At 40.0% G+C, this 27,861-nt stretch overlaps 1 protein-coding gene across 1 annotated transcript; it reads left to right on the forward strand.

Annotated features, from left to right (window-relative positions):
- The first annotated feature begins 2,599 nt into the window (after positions 1–2,599).
- lamb1a (laminin, beta 1a) lies at positions 2,600–27,852 on the forward strand. Its single transcript, XM_058408428.1, has 33 exons — positions 2,600–2,805; positions 3,520–3,692; positions 4,614–4,749; positions 5,759–5,832; positions 6,920–7,108; positions 7,310–7,373; positions 7,480–7,682; positions 8,914–9,034; positions 9,798–9,986; positions 10,435–10,611; positions 10,729–10,841; positions 11,112–11,191; positions 11,522–11,657; positions 11,735–11,893; positions 12,057–12,184; positions 12,755–12,875; positions 13,032–13,239; positions 15,132–15,275; positions 15,354–15,585; positions 15,760–15,923; positions 16,021–16,245; positions 16,352–16,569; positions 16,708–16,804; positions 19,704–20,073; positions 21,823–22,001; positions 22,109–22,350; positions 22,798–23,004; positions 23,097–23,241; positions 23,462–23,669; positions 23,934–24,075; positions 25,360–25,536; positions 25,693–25,852; positions 27,444–27,852. Exons 1-33 carry the CDS (start codon positions 2,778–2,780, stop codon positions 27,581–27,583), a joined length of 5,349 nt encoding a protein of 1,782 aa, XP_058264411.1. The 5' UTR covers positions 2,600–2,777; the 3' UTR covers positions 27,584–27,852.
- Positions 27,853–27,861: the final 9 nt, after the last annotated feature.

The following is a 27,861-nucleotide window of genomic DNA, read 5'->3' on the forward strand; positions in this document are numbered from 1 at the left end:
TAAATGATCGACTTTCACTCATTATCTCAGGAATAATTCTGGAAATTCTGAAGGCTGGTTAAGACTAATACAGTGAAATTTGGCCCTAAAGGCACTTCCTTCATTTAGCTAGATTGCATTTTGCCCAAACTGTTCTAATTCTAACCTAGATTGAAATGTGTGTTTTCAGATTTACTTTACCACCCACTCATGATATAACTTAGCTCTAAAGCAAATGGATAGTTTTAAAGTATTTGGGAGCCTTGTGTAGAAGAGCTATGCAGGAATTTTAGCTTTTGAAAGAAAAGAAACAAGAAACAGAGCTCAGATCACCATATATATATATATATATATATATATATATATATATATATATATATATATATATATATATATATATATATATATATATAATTGGCATAAGATATAAGAAAGATCTTTGAGTCATGCAGTCATGCAAGTGAATGAAAATGTACTATTACACTACAGGTTTATAACCATATACCTGCATGAGTAACACCATATCCCATATCCCTTATTTTGTAATTCAATAAGAGGTAAATGCATGCTGTTAGAACTAGAAAATCTCACCAGCGTCCAGTCTCAGTCCCGATTTTATGAGTGACCCATCATCTGCACTTCTGATAAATATTCTTTGTGTCGAATGATAACTGATTAAAAGTGAAATTGTTAAAACAATGACATTGGTTTGATATTCCTCTTTCTCTTCTGCAGGGAGATCAGATCGTTTTGTTTGCTTTATTTCCATGTTACGTATTACAGAAGTGTAAAGGTGTGAGAAAGTTTCCTGTTCTGTGCATAAATCACATAAAAGTGACAAAATCAATTGCTGATGAATCGATTGTGGATGAACCCGTAAAGTAGAATACTATTAAGCTGCTAAGGACTCTTAATTATCCAATGATCAATTTTTCTTTCTTAGAGTGTATTATGAAAGGACTTTGTAATTCATTGACCTATCCTACACCATCACAGCAATCACACTGTTGCTGCAATAATTTGAGGTATTATATATCTTCTGACTGTATGGGAAGTGTTGTGCCTCTTACATCAGAGGTTTCTTTGTTTTCAGAGAGGGGTAGGAGGAGAGAATCAGTGGTTATTCTGAGGAGTGGGCGGGTACAAATGACCGGGATTAGGGCTACAGCAAAACACCTTAAACCCCCTATGCTCCTGAGAACTGCTAGTGGATCCAAACTTCAGTACTCAATCCATTTTCTTAGCATTTTCAATCCTTTTATTAGTTTCATTTTAGTTACTGAATAATTCATAACATAAGATTAATACTTGATGTATTAAAAATATTAATAAGATTTCTTTTTACTATACTGCATACAGCCCTCTAATAATAATCCGTAATATTAGTAATAATCCTCTAGTAATAATCCGAGGCCAGTTAACAGATCTTGTTGTAGTGATATCACATAAATAGTAAGCGAACAGAAAAAGGGTGGGAGTTTTACATAATAGTAAGGGAATAAAAAAAAGTGTGGGAGTTTTACAATGTGAATTTATTCTTGCTTCATTTTTGCTAGGGACAAGGCATCCACAGACTGCCCAGTAAAACAGTGTGGTCAAGTTAGACACTCTTCACCATACTACAGTTCATCTGGTCCCATGTAAATATTTAGACACTTGATAGTGGAAGTACAGGACACTTAAGCAAGAGCAAAAATCCTTTAAATTCCAACAAGACCAAGTTAAGACCAAGAATTGTAAGGGGGAAAATATTAAGCAGATTTATTAATACAGATAGATAGATAGATAGATAGATAGATAGATAGATAGATAGATAGATAGATAGATAGATAGAAATTTAGATAGATATATGCACTATATTGCCAAAAGTTTTGGGACATTACTCCAAATCATTGAATTCAGTTGTTGTTTTTCAAGGGTTGGGCTTCAGCATACCAAGACATTTTGGACAATGTCATGCACCCATCTTTTTGGGTACAGTTTGGGGATGACCCCTTCCTGTTCCAACATGACTGCACACCAGCACAGGATGAGCGAGTTTGGTGTGTAGGTTGTCCTGACCTCAACCCGATAGAACACCATTGAGATGAATTGGAGTGGAGACTGCTCTAACTGAAATTGTCCAAAATATCTTGGTATGAAGCTGAAGCATTATTTCACTGGAACTAAGGGGTCGAGCCCAACCCCTGAATACAATGATTTGGAGGGGTGTCCCAAAACCTTTGGCATTATGGTGTAGCTAGATAGATAGACTTTATTGATCCCATGGTTACGGTTAAAACACAGTGGTGGATTTAACCACATTTACATTAATATTTACATCACAGTACACATGCGCAAACTGGCAGTAGATAATAAATATTAAATATGAAAGGGAAACTTGTTTCATTGTGTATACAGTAGCTTACATGGTTACAGTCATATAAAATAAGTCCTATGGAATATTGTAAATAGGACTGAAATATTATGAACGTCTGAATAGAGGACAGCAATCTCCATACTTTAGCAAACTTAGCTTAAAGGTTGTTCTGCTGTAGTTTAACACCTGGGGGAGGGCTGAGAGCTCTGTGCGCATGAGCTAACACATACACACACACACACACACACAGAGAGAGAGAGAGAGAGAGAGAGAGAGGGAGAGAGAGAGAGAGAGAGAAAGGACGGGAAGAAAAAAGGAGAAACTTTCCCCCAACTTCAGTTGATCTGGACCGGAGAGCTGAAACACGGAGTCAGGACTGGAAGCTGGCAAGAGGCTCAACACGGTGGCTGGAAAAAGTCACCAAGAACACCAAAAAATCATGATCTTACACCTCGCAGCCCTTTTGTGTAAGTTTATTTACTTTACATTTAATGTAATAATGCCTCTTTTTTTAACTCGCAAAAGGTTTCCAGGTTTCCGTTTTCATACATTTTAGTCACGTGAACACAAATGCGCGTTTCCAGATGTTCCACCGCTGGCTGGTGTTAATAGAACGAATTTTCTGTACGCGACTGAATCCTTTCAGCATTTAAAGGTCAGAAGTTTTGTCCTTGTTGTCTTCTTAACCCGTTACATCTATATAAGAATAGGAATTAGACCGCGTTAAGCAGAAGCTGTGTTTAATAATAATGTTTCAAAATTAAAATGAAAGGATTTTATTCTTGTTACAGCTTGACCAGTGACCAGTGGGGGAAATGCACTCAAAAGTTGCATGGGTTATTTAATAAGTTTTAGTGTGTATTGTGTCTATATACACTGTATTTAGTTGATTTAATATAAAATATTTTTTCACAGTTTTTTTAATGCACCTTTTAGTTATGGAATTGTAAACCATAAAAGTACAGAATTCAGCTTTAGGGACAACTTCAGGCAGCATATTTGATGCTACATGTTATTGTACATAAATCTGTGTAAGCATGTGTGTGTATTTTTTCCTAATTTTATGTTCTTATATGATAATTCGACAAATGATTTAAAAAAAAAAATTGGTTTATGTTTTCATTTTAAACCATAAAACATGACCTTCACACACCTAACTTGAGTGGACATTCCTGGTACAGGTTTAGGGGCGCGGTCGTTAGCTGAGCTGCCTGAGCTTGGGGATGTGTGCACGGAGGGAAGCTGTTACCCCGCCACTGGAGACTTGCTTATCGGCAGAGCCCATCAGCTCTCAGCCACCTCCACCTGTGGCCTGGAGAAAATCGAACCTTTCTGCATCGTCAGTCACCTTCAGGTAGATTGACTGTCCTTATGAGCTTGAAATTACGTTGTTTTACCCTCTTGTTCCTCTGCATATAAAGGTTAAGGGGTGTGTGTGTGTGTGTGTGTGTAATGTGCAGGTCATTCCAATGATAAATTCTTCAGATCATTGAATAATAAAAATCAAGTATATACTATGTATGTACTTCTTTTTGGGACTTTCCTAATATAGTAGTTAATGCTTTAAGGACGTAAGATTAATTGCTTTGAATCTCTGTAGATTTAATCTTCAGAGAGTTGTTCAGGATTTGAGACCTGATCTGATCAAAAAGAGTGCTTTAGATACAACCTCTTACAGCCTTTAATCTGTCTTGTTTGTACAAGTCATTACTTCATGTGGGTGCTCTCGGGACATACCCTTCCTTCCACGAGAGTTGATATTTTATACAATCTGTCTCCAGTTTAGAGTCTGGTATGTCTAGCTTCCACCCCTACAACCTCCAACAAAGTAGAACAAAATCACAATATTAAAACTCACATAATACAAATCTGTATAAAAATGTATTTAAAGTAAAGCAGGAAAGCCTACCAGAAGCTGAATTCATGCTGAAAATAATCAGACACATTGCTACTGTTATCTTCCGAGACATCAGTGCTGTGGTATTTGGTTGTAGTAGGAGTAGCTGGGTGAGTAAGGTTGCCGTCACGGACGTGTGTGCATATATCTGAATATCAGTTGAAAATCTAAAGCTGCTCTTGTCTCCAGATTAGAGGGACTAGACTTCAGCCATTCATTTTCAGGCTCGGAGACAGCGGGGTTTAGTTTAATTGTAGACGTTCCATGATTAAGCAATGAATAGGGCCTTAGACTTGTTGCTCTCACAAGGTTTGCTATACATGGTGTGTGTGCAAAAGCCATTGACATTTTCGATCCTTTCCCCCTCTCCAAATGTAGGAAGAGAAGAAATGCTTTGTGTGCGATTCTAGGGAGTCCTACAATGAGGGCGGACATACAACCAGCCACAGAGTCGAAAATGTGGTGACCACATTTGCTCCTAACCGACTTAAGACTTGGTGGCAGTCAGAAAATGGTGAGTTTATAAGCACAGTTATTGACCAAAACATTTTTTTCCACCTTACTTTCATATTCACTCTTTATGATGGCTGTTATAGTACCCAATATTAGAGAGTTCCTGCTTTTAAGTACGAAGGAAAGGGCTTTCGTTCTCATGGGAAAAAGAGACACTGCAAAAGAGGGCTTGTTAAAGGAAACACCTCTCAGGATAGCCCCCTGTAATCATACCATTGGTGGGAGTTACAGCTTCAAAGCAGGCACCTAATAGCTGACTAGTTAAAATGGTGAACTCTGCTTTAACTCTGGAATGACTGAGTTTTTCCCCCGTCAGAATTGTTACCCGCAAGCAATGGAAAGCAGCTGATTATCATGGTCTGTGTTCGGAAAATAACGAAATACGCAATTAAATGTGTGTTGTATTGTGTGGTTGCATTTTCCTGTTTGCTTTGGTATGTTTCATCCAGTAATACTTTGTTAATGAAATGTTAAGGGGGGGGGGTCATGGGAAAGTCGGAATGTGAAATGAAGTGAAAAAGGAAGTAAGGGACACGACTGCAACCAGAGAGGCCTGTGAATATAAGGCTGAGTTGTTCCAAGAGAGGAGAGCTTAAAGGTGGGTTAATGTAGGAGAGAAAAAAAAGAAATAGTTATATACCACAGCTGGATACATGGGCCTGGGAATCATAGGAAAAGGCACAGAGACATACAGCTTTAATGATACAGTCTCTATCCGTCCTAAGTCCGCGTGGCATATTTCCAGCGTGAGCAGATGTTCACAGCTGTTACTGTAGATCTGCACTGTGACTGTATATGGACTTTTTCCATAATGTACAAGCTGCAGATGTTACCCTGACATACCCTGTTTTATGCTTTCTCGAAAACTCCATGCTTAAGCCGAAGATGTGCTTTGTAATGCAATATAAAAAGAATTTCATATTATTTCTTCATGTGAAGCGTGATCAATTTTTAAACAGTTTCTTTCCTTTTTTTGAAAAGTTTCTTCATTTGCTTATTTCTCTTCTCAGGCGTAGAGAATGTGACCATCCAGCTGAACCTGGAAGCAGAGTTCCACTTCACCCATCTCATCATGACCTTCAAGGTAATTGTGATTATAGGCTGAGGGACATGGTCCAGTGATGACAGGTGTGTGTGTGTGTGTGTGCATTGAGGATCCAGATAATCATGGCTTGTGGGGGAGGTGATGGTGGATCAGTGTGAGAGCTGTAGGAGGTCTGGAGAAGCTCCAGCTGTGCTTGTGACTGAGACCAGTTGGAATGTTGCTGATAAAGCTTCCTCTTCAACAAAGAGGTTTTATTTATAAAATGTATTAAACCATGTTCTCAGTCCAGTAAATTATTAAAATGAGATGAAATCTTTATGTGCAATTTCAGCTTTATTTTTTTTTTAACACATGTCTGTTTTTTGGTGAAAGTGTTTTATTCGTACATCCTCTGTTTCAAGGCCCATGATATGATCTAGTGCATTATGGTGAGCCTTCACTTCCCCCCAGAGCCTTTGGGGGGCGAGTGTCTCCAGAACAAGAAGTGCCTTCATGAGTTGCATGAAGGGTTTGCATTTGCATTGTAGATGCCTCCATTATTAACAAAATCACACAAAAGATAACTAGTAGCATGCCACTGGAAATGTCTCAAGTTGACGTCTCTCTAGCTGCAACTAAAAATCTATGGTCTTCTGGTGGAACCATAAAGTGTTCTAAATAAAGTTCCTGAAATATCATACTATGACCCTTGTTTCTCAAAGACGTTGCAGCAGCAAAAAAAGTGCCTGTAGTTGCTCAAGTTTCTGGTTATCACACTGTTAGCTCATGCACTAAAGGTACTAAAGGTCTAGATTTTCCAAGGGATTGTATTCCTTCTGTCAGTTGCTGTTTTCCCTCAAACTGAAGACCCCAAAAGAAATCCGAATGAATGGTTTACATCATTGTTAAGAAGCAGGAATGCACTCCTGATCCTGGCAACACTAAACAAAGAACCTGGCAGGAGTTTATTACCTACATGTTAAAACAGTATTATAGTACTAGGTGCATTCTTTCACATCTCATTAGAATTACATACAGTAATCTTATATTTTACCTCCTGAAGGAGGAGGGCTGAATTAATGATTCTATAATTTACCAACAGAATGGTCTCATGTGAATCTGTTTAAATTGTTCTCTTTTTTTCCAGACCTTCCGGCCAGCAGCCATGGTGATCGAACGCTCAGCTGACTTTGGAAAGACATGGCAGGTGTATCGTTACTTCGCCTACGACTGCGAGTCCTCCTTTCCCTTGGTCTCTCGTGGCCCCATGAAGAAGGTCGATGATGTCATTTGCGACTCCCGCTATTCCGATATCGAACCATCTACAGAGGGAGAGGTGAGCTGTAGAAGAAGAAGAAGCCTTATTATCACCACACTTATTAACACAGCTATGATACAGCACCCCTGGAGCAGAGAGAGTGCTCAATCGCCCAGCAATTAGTGTTTGCTATATTCACATTAAAACAACATATACAGTATTTTTAATTCATACTAACATGTTCCTAAGTTAATTTAAATTGTGTGTGTATTCATCCAGGTCATCTTTCGAGTACTGGACCCAGCTTTCAGGATTGAGGATCCTTACAGCCCGAGGATCCAGAGTAAGAGCTTCATTTACAGATTCCGCAGCTTGTGAATGTGTAATACTGCATACACTGCGCAGATACGAGACGTATACCTCCTTTTCTCACGTGTTCTGTTTTGTAGATATGCTGAAGATTACTAACCTGAGAGTGAAGTTTACTAAGCTGCACACGCTGGGGGACAATCTGCTGGATTCGCGCATTGAGATCAAGGAGAAGTACTACTACGCCATTTACGACATGGTGGTGAGGGGCAACTGCTTCTGTTACGGCCACGCTTCTGAGTGCGCCCCTGTCGATGGTGCTGGAGAGGTGGTGGATGGAATGGTAGGTAAAACTAATGCACGTAGCTGTAACAGGTATTGATGCATACTGTGAGAAATAAGAATAAATCATGAAGGGAAGGGGTGTGCGGTTATAGGACAAAACGATCATTTATTTATAGGTTGGTGAACAGCTAGGCAGTTCCTGTTATCCCGTACGTTACAGCAGCTATAAATGACTTTTACTACATCGCTAGTGCTTGTCACGTTACACAAAAACCCCACTATCCTGAAGTCTTGTCAGTCTTGTTGGAAAAAGTTGCTGCTCTGATTGTTGCAGAGCAATGAGGAAATGTCAAAGAAATTTTAATCAGAGTAAACAACACCTTCTGAGCAAACAGATTAGACTGTGGTATTAACAAGCCTTGATATTAGCTATATAGCTCAGATAGCTCATTCTAGGACTGTTTTTTGTGCCGGAGGGCTTTTATTCATCAGGAACTGATTTTTTTTTCAATGCCAAAATGCAGTTTCGCATTGAAGAGACCCAAATGAACAAGTTTATCAAAAAAATTCTATTAAAACCGGCAGTGTGAATCAATCCATTTAACTGGGAATTTTTTTCAGGGTGGAAAGCCACGCTCCAGTAAACATATACTTGACTTAATGCTGATTTCTGTGCATAGATGTTTGTGTTGCAATGAGTGTTTGTGTGTATGAAAGGAGCATCCTGTTTAGTCTTCTTTCCACCGAGTTTTCTTTCTGTCTGACAGAAATTTCATCATTGTCGGCTTCATCGACCCCTAAAAAGAAATCCATCACGATAACACGACTCACACACACTGATCTCACACACACACACACACTGTAGTGCCTGATCTTTTCTACAAACCATACAGTGCAATGTGAGCTTGCATAAGCTGTGTGTGTGTGTGTGTGTGACTGCTGCCTGAACTGGCATTTGTTAATGGATTCCAGATGCATCAAGTATAAACATTTTCTGCCGCCATCTGGATGGGGAGATTTTATAACTCGTTCTGAGTAGCTGCATCTTAGTTAGCCTTTTGACTGAAGACTTTTTATTTCTGTGTTGTTAAACCGGCAATTAATCATAATAATGATTACAAATAAAAAAATCTGGTGCTTGTTTTTATTCAATTAGCATAGGATATCCTTTTATAAGAACCAAATGTGTTGAGTTGAACACGTTTTTTTCCCATTTCATTTAACCTAGTTATGGTTTAAAACAGACATTTTAGAAATTCTTATTATGGTCACTTTTTTTCTTCCTGTAGGTCCATGGCCACTGTATGTGTAACCACAACACCATGGGGCTGAACTGTGAGCTCTGTCAGGACTTCTACCATGACCTGCCCTGGAGGCCTGCGGAGGGGCGAAACACCAATGCCTGCAAAAGTAAGACACTTTTATGTACACTGATGATGTCAGAACATTTTGTTTTATAAAATTAAGCAAATTCAGCATTTCTTATAGTAACAAACAGAAGATTGGATGTTAATATTATTTGATCAATTCTTGATTTTCACCAATTTTTCACAATGTGACTGCATATTAAAATGTTATAAATCACTATTATACTGCTATAAATGACTAATAACGGGCAGCACGGTGGCTTAGTGGTCAGCACTGTTGTCTCACAGCAAGAAGGTCCTGAGTTCAAACAGGCAGGGGTCTTTCTGTGTGGAGTTTGCATGTTCTCCCTGTGCCTGTGTGGGTTTACTCCGGGTACTCCGGTTTCCTCCCACAGTCCAAAAACATGTACATTAGGTTGATTGGTAATTCTAAATTGCCCATAGGAGTGAGTGTGTGTGGTTGTCTGTCTATATGTATCGCCCTGTGATGGACTGGTGACCTGTCCAGGGTGTACCCCTGCCTTTCGCCCAATATGTGCTGGGATAGGCTCCTGCAGACCCCTGTGACCCTAATTAGGAATAAAGCGGGTATAGAAAATGGATGGATGGAAATAACTAATAACTAAATATCATAATGCAATATGATCACAATTATAAAGACATAACATTTTCATGTATTGTGAAAATGTTCTATAAAATAAATCAATTATATATTGTATATAATTTATAATATAAAATATATATTTGTATATTTTTATAATAATATATTTTATACATTAAATGCAAAACCTCCATTTCCTCCACAGAATGCAACTGCAATCACCACAGCACCTCATGCCACTTTGACATGGCTGTGTACCAGGCGTCAGGCAACGTCAGCGGAGGAGTGTGTGATGACTGCCAGCACAACACTATGGGCCACCATTGTGAGAAGTGCAAGCCCTTCTTCTACCAGCATCCCGAGAGGGACATTCGTGACCCTAACATCTGCGACCGTGCGTTATTCTTCCTGTTATCACACTTTGCTTATCCATTATTTTGTCTCTTCCTTTCTACTGTCATCTGTTTCTCAGTGTTTCTGTCTGGGCTAGATTATTGTGAAAGGTATGTCTAGATCTTTGAACCTCTCTGTCTCTCTGTGTGGTTGTGATGATGGGGGAAGAGCGTGGGGAGGGAAACACCTGGTCTTTGAAGTGGTGCTAGTCAACACAGAGCTAAATACTAAGCTGAAGTTTCCTACTTAATTTCGTGTGATGTCTGAGGCTTATGCTAATCTCACGGCCCACACGCATGGCTAACACGTCAGTCATTTCTCATATTTAATGAGTGAGCTTCTTTCTTTATTTGAACACCTCAGGCTTCTTGTTGTTTGGATAAATAATTTGTTGTTTATTGATTTTCCCCTATGATATTAATGATTTGTTGTTGCGTGTCCCTCTGTAGCATGCGACTGTGATCGGATTGGTTCCCTGAATGGAGGCGTCTGCGATGCGCTGACTGACGTCTCTCTCGGACTGATCGCCGGACAGTGTCGCTGTAAGGCCAATGTTGAGGGGGAGCGTTGTGACCAGTGTAAACAAGGCTATTATGACCTCACTGACGATCCTCTGGGATGTAAAGGTACATGTGTCGACATTTCGGTCTATTGCTTCACGGTCAAGGAGATGATTTGCATTTGAATAGGAATCATTAAGAAAGCATTTCCATGATTCATGTGGTCTGTTTTGCGTTTTCTAGCATGCGCCTGTAATCCTCTGGGAACAATCCCTGGTGGAAGCCCTTGTGAGACAATTTCAGGGAATTGCTACTGCAAGCGTTTAGTTATGGGGAAAAACTGTGACCAGTGCTTGGTAGGTTGACCTTTTGTTTGAATCACGCATTCCCTGTGTCGATTTGTTTTTTATTTAGACAGTATAATGGTAAAAATTTTAGCATTTAGTGAACTTTTGTTTCCAAATAATCTCTAGACAGACCTTTATTTTAATTATAATTGTTTATGCACCAACTAGAATGCAAACACAGGCCACCTCACAGTGGAATGCTTAGTTTCTCATCTTGGGAGGTCCGTCATAAACAGCTTGTTGTTTGGAGTGTGTTTTAACTAGCTGTTCCCTTCACAGCCTCAGCACTGGGGGCTCAGCAACGATATGGACGGCTGCAGGCCGTGTGATTGTGATGTTGGAGGTGCTCTTAATAATGAGTGAGTATGACATGCAACCCAGTGCAACACCTAGCTGATTGAATACAAGGATTATCTTTCAGTATCCATGTTGGATCGCTGCTGAACTTACATGAATTGTTTGAAACAAGCTTGTCTCATGTGCCGAAACTCTTTAAAGGCATTTAAAGAATGCAAGACTTAGCATAAGAATACTGTATAACACAGAAAAAAGAAGTATTGTACATCCTTCATTTTCATTTTCATTTCATATTCAGAATTAATTTCAATTAACTATAACATACTTTTCCTTCATTGCTGCATCAGATTCCAGGTTATTAAATATCATGTTGATATTTGTGCGTTCCTCAGTTGTTCTCCAGAGACAGGGTATTGTCAGTGTCGGGAGCACATGTCAGGCAGACGCTGTGACCAGGTGGAGTCCGGCTTTTACTTCATCGCTCTGGACCATTACGTTTATGAAGCAGAAGACGCCAAGTTTGGACCTGTAAGTCACCTTATATCTATTTAAAGTGGTTTCTAAATGTGAACTGGGGCATGTCCTAGAAATCTCTCTTTCTCTAGGGTGTCACAGTTGTGCAGAGACCATATCCTCAGGACCGCAACCCAACCTGGACTGGTATTGGCTTTGTGAACGTTCCGGAAGGAGCTTATCTGGAGTTCAGCATTGACAACATCCCCTTTTCTATGGAATATGACATCCTTATTCGCTATGAACCCCAGGTTAGTTCCAGTATCTGCACTAGTTTTTGTAGTATAGTGTTTTTGACTATATGTTTAGCACATAGACAATGTGGCAGTGTGTTATTCTTAGCACAGCTTTTCCGGGTTACGTCACATTGTATGAGTTGTCATTCTTCCTATCATCGTGTCTTTGTCTGTGTAGCTTCCAGAGCAGTGGGAGGAAGTACTAATGACCGTCATCAGGCCTCATGTCATCACTGCTGACAGCCGCTGTGCCAACACTATGCCGGATGATGACAACCAAATGGTGTCCCTTCCTCCTGGCTCCAGGTGTGTTTTTCGTAAAACAGACTGTTCAAGTATGACTCTTCATGTTCAGACTATTTGTATAGTTTTTTACCTGTTGTATCATTTACTGACCGGTGAAGTGAATAACACTGATGATCTCCTCATCATGGCACCTGTTAGTGGGTGGGATATATTAGGCAGCAAGTGAACATTTTGTCCTCAGAGTTGATGTGTTAGAAGCAGGAAAAATGGATAAGCGTAAGGATTTGAGTGATTTTGACAGAGGGCCAAATCGTGATGGCTAGACCACTGCAGTGGTCAGTATCTATCAAAAGTGTCCTAAGTATCACATTGGCCCAACCTCGCAACTTACAGGACTTGGAATCTTGGTACCAGATACCACAGCACACCTTCAGGGATCTAATTTAGTCCATGCCTCAAAGGGTCAGGGCTATTTTGGCAGCAAAAGGGGGACCAACACAATATTAGGTCATAATGTTATGCCTGATCAGTGTATATTAAAAGAGAATAAGGAACTTTGTATTCTATGTATTTGTATTTGTATTCTACATTTTGTATAATGTGATTTGTTTACTCACATTGTCTCCTCAGATATGTGGTGTTACCCAGACCAGTGTGTTTTGAGGAGGGGTTTAACTACACAGTGCGCCTGAGTCTTCCTCGCTACTCAACCAGCAGTGACATCCAGTCCCCGTACACACTCATTGACTCAGTATGTTTTCTTTCAAAATATCTAAACGGAATATAAAATGATTCCCGAATGAAAATGCACATTACATTATATACTTACTATAATTTTTGTAACATGTGAAATAAAAAATCACTAGACCTTTATGACCACGTTCTCTGTGTTATTTATTTTTTTCAGCTTGTGTTGATGCCACACTGTAAGAATCTGGATATCTTCTCTGGTTCTGGGTCAGAGGGAGGTGATCTGGTGACCAACAGTGCATGGGACACCTTCCAGCGCTACCGCTGTTTAGAGAATAGCCGGTCCGTGGTGAGGACCCCCATGCCGGACGTCTGCAAAAACTTCATCTTCAGTGTGTCTGCTTTGCTGCACCAGGGAGCTAAAGGTACTGACAGACACACGAATATGTTCACATCCATTTCCTGACAGTCTTCCCAACACCTAAGGTCTTTTTATTTCAAGGGGCATGTCAGTCATTTGTCTTTATTCGTTCTCCTTGTCAACTCATCCCTGGGCTCTGCTGCATGTTATGGCTTGTGTCTGTGTGCCTCAAGCCTGATTACAAGGCTTCACTTGCTTCCTGAGCCAACTTTCCCAGCAGTGTACATCGTATTTGCTGTCAAATAAAGTCTTCTGGACAGGAAACAGCATTCATTACTGTTATTACAAGTTGGAACTTACCTTGAGGCTATCTACTTACCACAGAGAAGCAGGGAAGAGGAAATACAACTGGAAAAGCATGTTTTATAGTATATTACATATTGCTTGGCAAGGGCATAGGTCTGATCATTTAAGTTAGTTTAAAGAATAATTAGTCTCTATTTAAAGCATGCACTGTAGTGAATTGACAACACAGGGTTCTCTGTCTTTCTTTGCTAATCATTTGGTTATAGATGTACAGTAGGGATGTAAAATGGTTGCCGAAAGCCAGAGCTTCATCTATGACCCACACACTGACATTTTGTAGGCTCGTGTGCTTTAGTGTGTTTGCTTTATTAATTACGCTTAATTCAAATGGGCCTGGGCCGCACTGCACTTCGAAATCATTCCAACATGCTCCAGCATGCAGTGCAGAAAACAGAATGGACACTCCAGATCTTTCTTCTCAAATGCCCTCCTATCCTGAGGAATGCACCAAGTGCTATTAAGTCTTCCTCATTGTGATATGCCTTTCTTCTCTTGTCAACATGACAAATTGTGGTATGCATGACATGTCAGGTAAGAAAACACCTTTTCATCAAGTTACAAAAGACAGGGGCTCTCAAGTGGAACCACAGATTTTGTATTTGATATAGTGTGGTGCAGTATTTATTTATTTTGGTCTCGAACAGCATCTGTCAATTTTCTGCAAACCTTGTAAAAATCATACGAACTTCTACCTGTCTATATGTAATGGTGAAAAACTATATATATATATATATATATATATACGAACTTCTACCTGTCTATATGTAATGGTGAAAAACTATATATATATATATATATATATATATATATATATATATAGTTTTTCACCATTACATATAGACAGGTAGAAGTTCGTATATATATATATATATATATATATATATATATATATATATATATACCTGTCTATATGTAATGGTGAAAAACTATATATATATATATATAGTATATATATATATATATATATATATATATATATATATATATATATATATATATATATATATATGTATGTATATATATATATATATATGTATATGTATATATATATATATATATATATATATATATATATATATATATATATATATATATATATATATGTATATATATATATATGTATATACATATATATATATATATATATATATATATATATATATATATATATATGTATGTATATATATATATATATATATATATATATATATATATATATATATATATATATCCTATCTTATGTTAAATCAGTCTAAGTTTAAACAAGTGTATTCATGGTATCCTGCGATCCAGAATGATTTCTCACACCTTGTGCCCAGGGCTTCATTTCTGGCATTTGACGCCCTTATCCAGAGCGTCTTACATTTTATACAACTGAGCAATTAAGGGGTTAAAGGCCTTGCTCAGGGGCAGCTTGGTGGACCTGGGATTTGAACTGACCACATTCTAATCAGCAGTCCAACACCTTAACCACTAAGTAACCACATCCCCACAGCTTCACTGTTACCCTGACCAGGAATAAGCATTTACTGAAGATATGTGCGAATGAATGAATGGAATATTAAATCTTTTTCTTCCTCTTTCCCACAGCTTGTGCGTGTGACCCTCATGGTTCTCTAAGTACGGTGTGTGACCCGAATGGTGGCCAGTGCCAATGCCGGCCCAACGTGGTGGGCAGAAACTGTGACAAGTGTGCCCCGTCTACTTTCCTCTTTGGACCACAGGGCTGCAGACGTGAGTTTAAGTTTTTATTTGCCTACAGAATTTAATTCTTTTAACACTGGGTAAATGCATGCTGTTTCTTTTCTCCAGCATGTGAGTGCGATCCACAGGGTTCAGTGCATTCATTCTGCCATGAGGCCACCGGTCAGTGTGAATGTATTCCCGGAGCGTATGGCCGTCAGTGTGATCGCTGTCTCCCTGGACACTGGGGCTTCCCCAGCTGCCGTCCTTGTACTTGTAATGGCCATGCGGAGCAGTGTGACCCCCAAACGGGGCAGTGCTTAGACTGCAGAGACTACACCACTGGACACAGCTGTGAAAGGTTAGTGTTACTTTGTTATTTTGCAGTGATTCTGTGCGATCTGTACAACTGAAGAAGAGCACAAGTTTATAGAACTGAGCAGGCAAATATCCAAGCTTCTCTGAAGCTGTAAATTCTACATGGTTGATACAAAAGCAAGCAGATCTTGTAATATAAACCCTGCCTGTTTTACAGATGTTTGCACGGTTATTATGGTGATCCTGTCCTGGGATCTGGAGAACATTGCCGTCCCTGTATGTGTCCAGATGGCCCTGAGAGCAGCCGACAGTTTGCTGGGGCATGTTATAAGAACTATGACTTACAACAGGTGTATTGTGTATGCAACCAGGGCTATAAAGGTAATCAGCCTCAGCTCATCTTTGGTGCTGGTGACAATCCAAAGCTGTATGTGTGGGTACAGAATTTATAAGTGAGCCTCTCATTTGCTTCATTTAGGTGCAAGGTGTGATGAGTGTGCGCCAGGCTACTATGGAAACCCTCATGAGGCTGGTGGAGAGTGTCGTCCTTGCCAGTGCAGTAACAACATTGACATGATGGACCCAGGGTCATGTGATGCCCGCACGGGCGCCTGCATCAAATGTCTGTATCACACAGAGGGCGAGAGCTGTAGCCAGTGCAAGCTGGGTTATTATGGTGATGCTCTTACTCAGGACTGCAGACGTAAGCACTAGGATATTTTTGCATTTGCATAATTTAGCTAAAAATTTGCATACGCAGTTTGTTTTTATTTCATCCCCTCAGTGAGTTGTTGTTTGCTGCTCCACAGGGTGCGTGTGTAACCATTTGGGCACTAGGCAGGAAACCTGTCCCTCTGTCGGCGAATGCCACTGTGACCAGAACAACGGCCAGTGCCAGTGCCTGCCCAATGTAGTCGGACAGCACTGTGATTTGTGTGCTCCAGACACTTGGAACATGGCCAGTGGTCGAGGCTGTGAGGCCTGTGACTGTGACCCAAATCACTCATTTGGCTTTTCCTGCAATGAGGTGATGTCCTTTTCCTATAATATATAACCACTAGCTTTGAGTGGATACTATGTTATGTGCTATCAGTGGTCATATTACTGTATGTAGTACATGATGGTTTGTCAGTATGCTGTACATGCTTATTTAACTCCATTCTAGATAAGTGGCCAGTGTATGTGTAAGCCTGGATTTGGAGGAAGAACATGCAGGGAGTGCAGAGAGCTGTTTTGGGGCAACCCTGAAATCAAATGTCATGGTAAGCTGAGAACCGTCGTTAAAACCCACAGTACTCGGCAATCAAGCTGATTCTGATTCTGATTCTGATACAGTAAGCCCTTTTAAGAACATTGCAGGTATCTTCCATGCTTTCCATCGCACTGTCTCACCGTTACTTTAAAATCTATTTTCTTCAGACTGCATTTAGAAAAGAAATAACTTTTGATGAACTATCATGATACATATATATCATGAAAATGTCAAATAGTTAAATTAAACACTATTTACACCTACAGTACAACTGTACCGATATACACTAAGTGTAAAGGTGGTGATTTGTCTGCTTGCTGTTCTGCTTCAAACAGCTATAAAAGTAAGCCAGACTAATAGCAGTGTATAAAAGGTTTCCTTGCAGTACTGCGTTAGCTTCAAATGTGCTTTGCCATGAGGAGCTCTGGGCCTCCTAATATCCTCTCGTCTTCTACAACAAAGTATCTTTGTTCCAGTCAGCTTCCCCTTCAGGGGCCACGGGTGGGTGACAGTGCAGAAATGAAATTCTGGTCCCTAAAAGCGGTGGAATAGATTAGACTAGATCTTGTAAAATTCTAACCCATTGAAAAACAGACGAAGAAGTGATCAGTGGATAAATCTTTGGGCTATACATGCTTTAAAAGTCACTAAGGCTAACTTGCTGAAGCTATATTTAAAGTGTCTTCAAAGATTGTGGCAAGCAAGCTAAAATGATTTTTGTCCTGTTTCTGGAACATCTGCTGGAACTGCCCCAGTGTTTATGTTCATAAACGTTGTAGTCATTGTAGCTTCTACCTCTTCCTTGGTTTATGTTCTTTTTCTCAAGCCAAGAATGAGTGGCTCATCACAGGAAGCGGGGCTCTAGCAGGGCAGGGTTTATGGTTTCTTCCAGTTTTCTCAGAGAAGCCCCTACACCCCCCCATTCCCCTTCCCAACTCCAGTTGTTTGGTGAGCCCAGCATAGCAGGAAGCCCCCTCCTACCCTGTGTTTCTTTAAGATCTAGTTACCTCCTGAGTGTCTCTGTGTGTTGACTTAACCTCGCAGTGCCTCAATCCATATCAGCAGAGGAATGAGGACATTCCCTGATTGGATTATAAGTGTGTGTGACTGTGGTAATGATAATTATTAGAACATTTGATTGAATAGGTAGACGTTTACTCCTGCACCGTTGTCTTATCCATGACACTATACACACGAAAGACCTTAAATTCACCTTCCAGAGGTTTTCGGAAATAAACCACACCAGAAAGTCTCTGTGAGTGGAATGTCAGCCAGATGTGTTTGTTTTATTGTCATCCAAAAGTCTTGCTCCACCATTCTGTTGCAATAAATGTATTCCTGTGAAAATGGGAAACATGTGTGTGTGTGTGTGTGTGTGTGTGTGTGTGGAAAGAAGGATTTTTTTAGTCTCAGGCAACTCAAAAACTTTAGTTTCCTGTTGATTTTCCATCACGGCTATAACGGATTCCTGACGGTTATGACCTTGTGAGCTGTGTTGGAAAAGGTTTTTTTTTTTTTGCTCATTAAAATATTCACGCATTGATATTTTGAACCTCAGGACAATTTTAACGTTGAACAAAAAAAAAAAGAGTCACAGACAGCTTTTTTTTTTCATCTCCAGGGGTCACATTCACTGCATATTTCAACAAGTTGTGCCTCCCGGTATCGCCCGAGGCCTCTTCTACAATAGTAGGATTAACCTCTGAGCTAAGCCCCCACTTCCACACAGCCTTTTGTTCAAATTAAGGGCCCTGAGGTGATGAAGTCCTTTCTTAGAGAATGTATGTATGTGTGTGAAGCACTTCAGGTTGGAATGCTATTCAGGAAGATTAAGACTCGTGATTGAAGCTGTGTGGGGGATGTGAATAGAAACACCTTTCTGTTCTGTCTTTGTGTGTGTTGGGGGTTGTGGGGTTGTGCAAATGACGGCAGTTTAAAGTAATCCTGGTGGTATGTTTGCTTAGCGTCTAGCATCTTTTTTTTGTGTGTGTGTTAGTTAGGCGCTTTTGTCTTTCAACACTCAGTGACCGGTGTGCTCATGTGTTACAATGCACAGGCTTTCACACCGATATTTACCTTATTCATGTCCTTCCCAAAACACTTCCTCCCCTCGTTTCAGCCTCTGCACAAGTGACCGCCAGTGTAGACACAGTCTAATGCAGCTTATCAGCTTTGATTATGTCAAGAGGCTCTTACAAAATCTGTACCTGTTGAAATTTTTAGCAGAGCTTAAGATTATATAAGACTATACATGATTATAGACGAAATGCTTTTTGATATGTAAATCTCATGAGACTCAGCTAAATCAATTCTGTGTTAAAACTTTACTTTGGTCAGAAAGTCACTTGGTACCAGATTAAAAACTTTTGGACATAAGATCACGTAAAGATTTATAAAGACTTATTCTTACCCACTGGGAAAAAAAAAGAAAGAAATAGACTTTTTGTAGCTCAGTGATTTAATGTGAAATATCTGAAACAATTTCTTTGACACTTTAGGTGAGAGAAAATATCTATAAATAATAAATAATCTACAATAATAAAATAGTATTAATTGTAAAATAAAACACACTTTTAACACACAATTAAGAGCAAGGGAAAATAAACATAACTGTCACTACAGTGCCATGGAACTGTCATAGGTATTCGTTAAAATGTTATAACATGAAATATGACATTCACACCGCCTGTTGTTATGTAAATTCATAAGTACTTTACTCTGATGTTCTGTTATCTGGACATGGAAAATGGGCAAATCTTGGGTCGTTCTGAAAGCTTATGCATGTTGGAATAAACCTTTATAAATGTCAGTTATCGTGACGTGATAATTGTAGGCTTTCACGTTAAATAAGTGTAACAAAATGCTATTGATTCTGGTGTTTTGTTATGACTATTTGTGTGTGCTTTCAGCATGTGACTGTGACCCCAGAGGAATTGCTGAGCAGCAGTGTAACAAAGCCACGGGACATTGTGTGTGTGTGGAGGGGGTGTCGGGCCCCCGCTGTGACACTTGTGCTCGGGGTTACTTTGGCGAATTCCCACACTGCGAACGCTGCCACCAGTGCTTCGCCGAATGGGATGTGATCATAGGAGACCTCACTAACCAGACACACCGACTGATGCAGAAAGTTAACACCATTAAATCCAATGGCATCACCGGACCCTACCAGGACACCATCAACAACATGGAGAGGAGTGCCAATTCCATCCGGGAGCTTCTGGCCCAGAATCCTGCCACTCAGCCGCTCACTGAGATCCAGAGCCTGCTGGAGCAAGCTACGTAGGTTCTAACCCCAAATGTGTCCACATTGGGTTTTATTTAAAAAGCTGAATGTGGTGTCAGATATTTCTTTCAACTGTTACCTCTATTAACTATTTTCCTGTGGCTAATATTAAGCTAAATGTTTTGTCCGTTAATGAATATGATCAACATAAAATCTTCAAACTTCAAGTTATGCAAAATCCCACCCAGTCCACAGAGTTTGCTCACTACAAAGCGTATAATATTGTAAGGGTGTTGTAGAGAATATATAGTGGGTTATACATCCATTAGAACACCATTTGGCATACACCAAATTCCGTGACAAAGGGTCCTGTGTTTCAAGATTCTTTTATTGTCACTATACTGAGTACAGTGAAATTAGCCGCAGTCCTGACGGTGCGATTCACATATAATGTGGTGCGTCCATTTTTAACAAATAAAATAATCAAATAAAAACAATTAAGTCAGTTATTGTAAGTAATGTATAAGGTATGAATAAATATGGATATACTATTTAGTATATAATCATGAATAATAGTCGAACATAGGGATTTGCATCCTTATAATGTCACGGGATGTTAACATGTCAGCTAATATAGAATATAAAGAGCAGCAGAATGTAAACATCCTGAGTAATATATGAATAGACACATACTGAGGTATACAGAGAATGTAAAACGTGTATAAAAATGCTAGATCCTTCAGTTTATGCGTATTTGTGTGTGTTCACAAGTCGTATGGTGCTGGGGTAGAAGCTGTTCTTAAGTTGGTTGGTTTGTGAAGTGATGGACCTGAATAGTTTGCCAGCGGGCAGCAGTTTAAATAAGTCATGTCCAGGGTGAGAAGGGTCCTTTAGGATGTTTGCTGCCCTTTTAAGGCAGTGTACTGTATGAAATTAAGGCAGCGTGCTGTTTTTAGTAACTGTGAGGTTGCTTTGCACAATTTACATAAAATAATCTTTTTTTTTCCCCCATTTATTTATAGTAGTACATTATCTATTGCGGTACAAGTAGATAGGATTGATTTATATAAGTAACCACACATTTTTATACTGCACTGGCAACTGAAACATAATCATTACTAATGAAATTCACTCTGATAGATAGATAGATAGATAGATAGATAGATAGATAGATTGATAATGGGTGGGATATATTAGGCAGCAAGTCAACATTTTGTCCTCAAAGTTGATGTTAGAAGCAGGAAAAATGGACAAGTGTAAGGATTTGAGGGATTTTGACGAAGCGCCAAATTGTGATGGCTAGACCACTGGATCAGAGCATCTCCAAAACTGCAGCTCTTGTGGGGTGTTCCCGGTCTGCAGTGGTCAGTATCTATCAAAAGTGGTCCAAGGAAGGAACAGTGGTGAACCGGAGACAGGGTCATAGGCGGCCAAGGCTCATTGATGCATGTGGAGAGAGAAGGCTGGCCCGTGTGATCCGATTCAACAGACGAGCTACTGTTGCTTAAATTGCTGAAGATCTTAATGCTGGTTCTGATAGAAAGGTGTCAGAATACACAGTGCAGAACGGGTCAGGGCTGTTTTGGCAGCAAAAGGGGACCAACACAATATTAGGCAGGTGGTCATGTTATGCCTGATCGGTATATATATATAAATAAATACACAAATATAAGACTAAGTAGAAAGAAGAAAACCTTAAATATAGAATACAATAAGTTAAGTTAAAAGTAGCAATGCAGATATGAACACAGTTGTGAATTTAACCATATTTACATTATTATTGTAATACACATTTTTGACACTAGATCCTTGATGGCTGATATGAACGAGAAGCTGAATCAGACGGAAGATCTCTTATCTCAGATCTCTGACAACAGCACTGACTCAAAGCTGGAAACGCTCAGTGAAGAAGCTCAGAAACTCCAGCGCACTGTCAAAGATCTGCAAGACCAAGTAGAGTTTATGAAAAATTCAGATGTTCGAGGTGAGCAACGCTTCATCTGGCCAAGATTTTGATTGGTATTGGTACTGCTTAAAATGTTTAATAATGCATATTTCAACGTGTGCTGTGTGGACTGTTCAACCTTTCAGGAGCATTAGACAGTGTGAAGAAACACATGCAGGAGTCTGAAGCAGCAGAGACTCGTGTAAACGCCTCCGTTAGTGATCCCGGGAGCCTGGTGGAGCAGTCAGCCTCACTGCGTAATAACACAGAGTCCATGATGAACGAGACTAAAAAAGAGTTTCAGAGGAAGCAAGATGAGCATACCAAGGCACTGGACAATCTGGCTGGTCAGCTTGAGACCCTGGACCTTTCAGAACTCAGCGAGAAGGTGAGCATATCATTCTGTATTATGCAAAGACAGTTTTATGAGTCTATGTATTATGCATGTTGGAATAAGTGAAGAACAACACTTGAAGGTTAAAGCTGTGATGTTTGCGTCAAAACTTTGGCAGAAAAGTTACTGATTGTTAGAAAGTGCTGAGAGATGTGACTCCTATAAAGTTTCAATACATTTCAGAAACATGAAAGCTTCACCTTGTGAATGAATATATTTCTTTTCTTTTTATTAAAATACAGCAAGATTATGTGGATTATGTTGACACTACATTTTTTTCTAGTCATATTTTAGCCTTAACAGAGCTTAAGGATGTCTGATCCATAAGCAGGCTTATAATCAGGCATCCTATAAATAAGTTTTATTAATTATTAGTGAACCAATTTATTAATTAATACATGATAACACAGCCTGATTAGTTTTATTCTGATTTGCTTCTAGACTTGTGGGAGCCGTGCTGGTTCAGAAACCTGCGCCGACTCTCCATGTGGAGGTCTGGGCTGTGTGGATGCTGAAGGAAACAGGAAGTGCGGGGGCGAGGGATGTAATGGTCTGACCACATTGGCCCATAATGCCTGGCAGAAAGCCAAGGACTTTGACAAAGACATTGTCAGTGCCATGGAGGAGGTGGACAAGCTTTCCAAGATGGTGACTCACTCAACATTTCTAAAAGCAATCACATCAGTTACTACAAAGCAGTTCATTTCATCTTATAACTGACCTGTTGCTGTGTATCCAAGGTGTCTGAAGCGAAAATAAAAGCAGACGAGGCCAAGCTGAATGCTCAAGAGGTGCTGCAGAAGACCAACGAGACCAAGCAGCGCGTGGACGACAGCAACGAGGAGCTGCGCAGACTCATCAAACAGATCCGAGACTTCCTCACCCGTACGCTTGTGACGTCTGAAATATTTCAGATCAAAAATATGACAAATAACATCTTCAGCATGTGGGGATAGTTGGCTCTCCTTGTGTGGCTGTATAAATATATGGACTGGTCTTCTTCTCAGTCTGATATAACGTTTTCCAGATCCAGTTTACAAAACTGATTTGAATGTTTAAATGATCGTGCCTATTCTTAGCGTTGTTGTTTTGATGATGTCTGCAGAAGAAGGAGCAGATCTGGAGAGCATCGAGGCTGTGGCTAACGAGGTGCTGCAGATGCAGATGCCCACCACGCCGGCTCAGCTGCAGAACCTGACAGCAGATATTCGGGAACGTGTGGCCAGCCTGTCGGACGTAGCAGACATCCTCAACCAGAGTGCTGCTGATATTGACAGAGCCGAGTCGCTGCTGGAGCAGGCCCGCAAAGCCAGGTCAGAACTTTAACTCTAGCACAGAACATCATCCTGTTCCTGATGTAGTTCAGATCTCTCTGGAGTTGTTTGTAGGCTTATAAAAGATCCATGTTGATCATGAGGCACGAATGCAGGGTGTAATATTCTATCACCATCTAGTGTTTCGTTAGAATATTGCGTACTGCAACACAGAGACACAAACATGAGAAACAGACGTACTGTATATTTTGCTGATAAAACATGGTACAATTTTGTCAATACAAAGCTATTTTTTTTTAACAGGAAAGAAGCTTCTGATGTGAAGAGCACTGCTGAGCTGGTAAAGGAAGCTCTGGACCAGGCAGAAAAAGCTCAGACAGTTGTGACAGAGGCACTAAAACAGGCCACTAGTGACATCAAGGGTACACAGGATCTGCTTGTATCTGTAAGTTTACTGCTGGGTAAACACTCCTGGAGAAAATATGGTTTATGACTGAAATAAAGTTTAGATCGTGTTAATAAGAAGGAGCCAACAGTTATACCAGTTTCTTCCTGAGATCCTTTTAAAAAATGATGACGAGCGAGTTTGGTGTGGAGGAACTTGACTGGCCTCAAGCCGATTGAGCACATTTGGGATGAATTAGAGTGGAGACTGTGACCAAGACCTTCTCGTCCAACATCAGTGCCTGACCTCATAAATGCAGTCTAGAGGAATGGTCAAAAATTCCCATAAACACACTCCTAAACCTTGTGGAAAGAGTTGAAGCTGTTATAGCTGCAAAGGGAGGGACAACTCTATATTACATTCATGTACATGTAAAGACATGCAGACGTCCTAAAACTTTTCGCAAAATAGTGTATATGACCAAAAGTATGTGGACATAACCATGACAAAATGTTTGCTGAACATTGCATTCCAGAGTTTGTTTCCTGTCTGCTGCTGTAACAGCATCCATTCTTCTGATAAGGCTTTCCACTATATTTCTGGAATGTAGCTTTGGGAATTTGTGCTCATTTGTGCTAAAAACTATTACCCAAAGGTGTTCAGGGGTCTGTTCAAGCCCTCGAGTTCTTCCATTCCAACTTTGGCAAACCATGTCTTCATGAAGCTTGCTTTGTGCACAGGGGCATTGTCATGGTGGGCCTCTTACATCCAGCGAAGGAAGATACCTTAGCTCCAAAAAAACAGAAATCCTTGGCATTTGTTTACATCCAACTTTGTGGCAACATTTTGAGGAAGGCCCACATATGAGTGTGATGCTCAGGTGTCCACATACTTTTGGCCATATCGTGTAAGTGGACCAACTAACAACACACTATGCTCCAGTGCCAAATATGGAGTTAGATCTTGGCAGTTAGTATTATTTGCCCTATTAACCAACGTTACATCATTACGACCGGCTGCCACTTCGACTCGAATGGATTGGAAAGTAAAGTTGTGGGATGTCGTAATAGCCCGAGCTGAAGAAAAGCTCGATGTGCAAGAAAATAATGTGCTGACATTTATCATTTGTACTTACAGAGACATTACCTTCCTGAGCAGTGAAAGAAAAGAAACTGATATCACCAAGGTTGAAAAATGAGAGAGGAAATAGATTTAAAAAATAGAGTTTTAACATGCAAACGAAACCTGTGTTATAAGTATTTAATAAACATGAATAAATCTTAGAAAGATGAATCAGTCACCTTTGTTACTGTACAGGATTGATTTTCCCCCTCTGATTTACAGGTAGAGTCAGAGACGGCAGATTCGGAGTTCAAGCTAAGTAATGCTACCCAGAGGCTTCTCCAGCTGGAAAAGGATGTGGCTCTTTTAAAAGAAAAAGCCCTCAACACTTCCACCACTGCTGAAACGACAGAGAGAGACGCAGACGGTCTCAATGAGCTGGCAGAGCAGATCAAAAAGGTGCCTGTATACTCCATCAAGCCCATAATAAATGGATGTGATATAAAGCGGAAGCTAATGTGGGAGTGAAGAATTTACATGCATTACAGGGAAATGATTGGTAGTGTTCTTGCAGCAATAGAAAATCAGTGGCTTCTTCTTTGTGTGTGTGTGTAGGATCTGGACACAGAGCTGAAGGATAAGTACGGTACTGTGGAGGAGCTCATCACTCAAAAGGCTCAGGGTGTAGCAGATGCTAAAAAAAGGGCTGAGATGCTTCAACAGGAAGCAAAAAAGCTGCTGCTGCAAGCTAGTGACAAACTCCAGCTTCTCAAAGGTACTGATATAACCTCTGTGCAAACATCTGGGAGAAACAGTAAATATTTTCTTGACTTTTCTAAATATTAATACATTGATGCAGAATTAATTAGTTGCCAGGCATCTAATAAAATACAATACAAAAAAATAATTGGAAATCATAAAGGAAATAATACATTCTAAATCTTAACAGGAATAGGTATAGGGAAACTTGAGAAATTTCAGATTGTACAATGCAGTGCAATGGATATACAGATCAGGTATAACATTGTGAGCAGTGACCGGTGAAGTGAATAAGACTGATGATCTCCTCATCATGGCACCTGTTAGTGGGTGGGATATATTAGGCAGCAAGTGAACATTTTGTCCTGAAAGTTGATGTTAGAAGCAGGAAAAATGGACAAGCGTAAGTATTTGAGCGAGTTTGATGAAGGGCCAAATTGTGATGGCTAGACCACTGGATCAGAGCATCTCCAAAACTGCAGCTCTTGTGGGGTGTTCCCAGTCTGCAGTGGTCAATATCTATCAAAAGTGGTTGGTCCATATTGATGCACGTGGGGAGCGAAGGCTGACCCGTGTGGTCCGATGCGTATGCGGCTGCATAGCTGCAGACCAGTCAGGGTGCCCATGCTGACCCCTGTGCACCGCTGAAACCTCTAACAATGGGCAAGTGAGCATCAGAACTGGACCACAGAGCAATGGAAGAAGGTGGCCTGGTCTGATGGATAACGTTTTCTTTTAAATCACGTGGATGGCTGGGTGCGTGTGGGTACCTTACCTGAGGAACACATGGCACCAGGATGCACTATGGTAAGGCGAGCCGGCGGAGGCAGTGTCATGCTACAGGCAATGTTCTGCTGGGAAACCTTGGGTCCTGCCATCCATGTGGATGTTACTTTGACACATACCACCTACCTAAACATTGTTGTAGACCATCTACACCCTTTCATGGAAACGGTATTCCCTGATGGCTGTGGCCTCTTTCAGCAGGATAATGCGCCGTGCCACAAAGGAAAAATGGTTCAGGAATGGTTTGATGACAACCAGTTTGAGGTGTTGACTTGGCCTCTAAATTCCCCAGATGTTAATCCAATCAAGCAAATGTGGGCTGTTCTGGACAAACAAGTCTGATCCATGGAGGCTCCACCTCACAACTTACAGGACTTAAAGGATCTGCTGCTAACATCTTGGTGCCAGATCCCACAGCACACCTTCATATTTAAAGACAAGAAATGTTATTGGCACCAACAGCCATTTCACTTGCTCAAGTCACAGAGCTCACTGTTCTTATTTTGTTGTGAATAAAACCCGAAGCGCTCGTTCCGTATCTGCATCATTATATGCATTGCACTGCTGCCATGTGATTACCTGATAATTATATGATTGAGCAGGGACACAGGTGTTCCTGTTAAAGTTGCTGGAGAGTGAATGTCAAACATCTAATTTAACCGGTTCATTTATTCACGTAAATAAAGCCTTTAACAGAACATATTCTGAAGCTAGAAGAATAATAATAAATAATAAAGTAATTCAAGATGAACATTTTTGTCTAAATGCCTTTGTTATTTTATTTCCACCCTACAAATATTAATGAAATCGTTTCCCAACAGATTTGGAAAAATCCTACGATGAAAACCAGAAGACACTAGAGGACAAAGCCAACCAGCTGGTGGACCTGGAAATGGCTGTGAAAGAGTTACTACAAGAAATTAGCCAGAAAGCTACTTTATACAGCACCTGTCTGTTTTAACAACAAATCAATAAGAACTAAGATGCTGACAATCATCGATAAATCAAAGAAAAATATATAAAATGGTCTTGATTAGGAAAAGTGGAATGTACTTTAGATGAAATTTAAAATGGCCGGATACTAAAAAGGAAATGAATGAGAATGTGAAATGTGACCAAAAATGCCCAGAAAATGATTTTTTTCAAACAACTGAATATATTCTACTTTTTTGTAGATTTTGTACCAAATTGTGAATAAACACAAACCAAATAAACCTCTCATACAAGCAATATAGAAGT

This window comes from Hemibagrus wyckioides, linkage group LG14, assembly GCF_019097595.1.
Source record: "Hemibagrus wyckioides isolate EC202008001 linkage group LG14, SWU_Hwy_1.0, whole genome shotgun sequence".
NCBI classification, from domain to species: Eukaryota; Metazoa; Chordata; class Actinopteri; order Siluriformes; family Bagridae; genus Hemibagrus; species Hemibagrus wyckioides.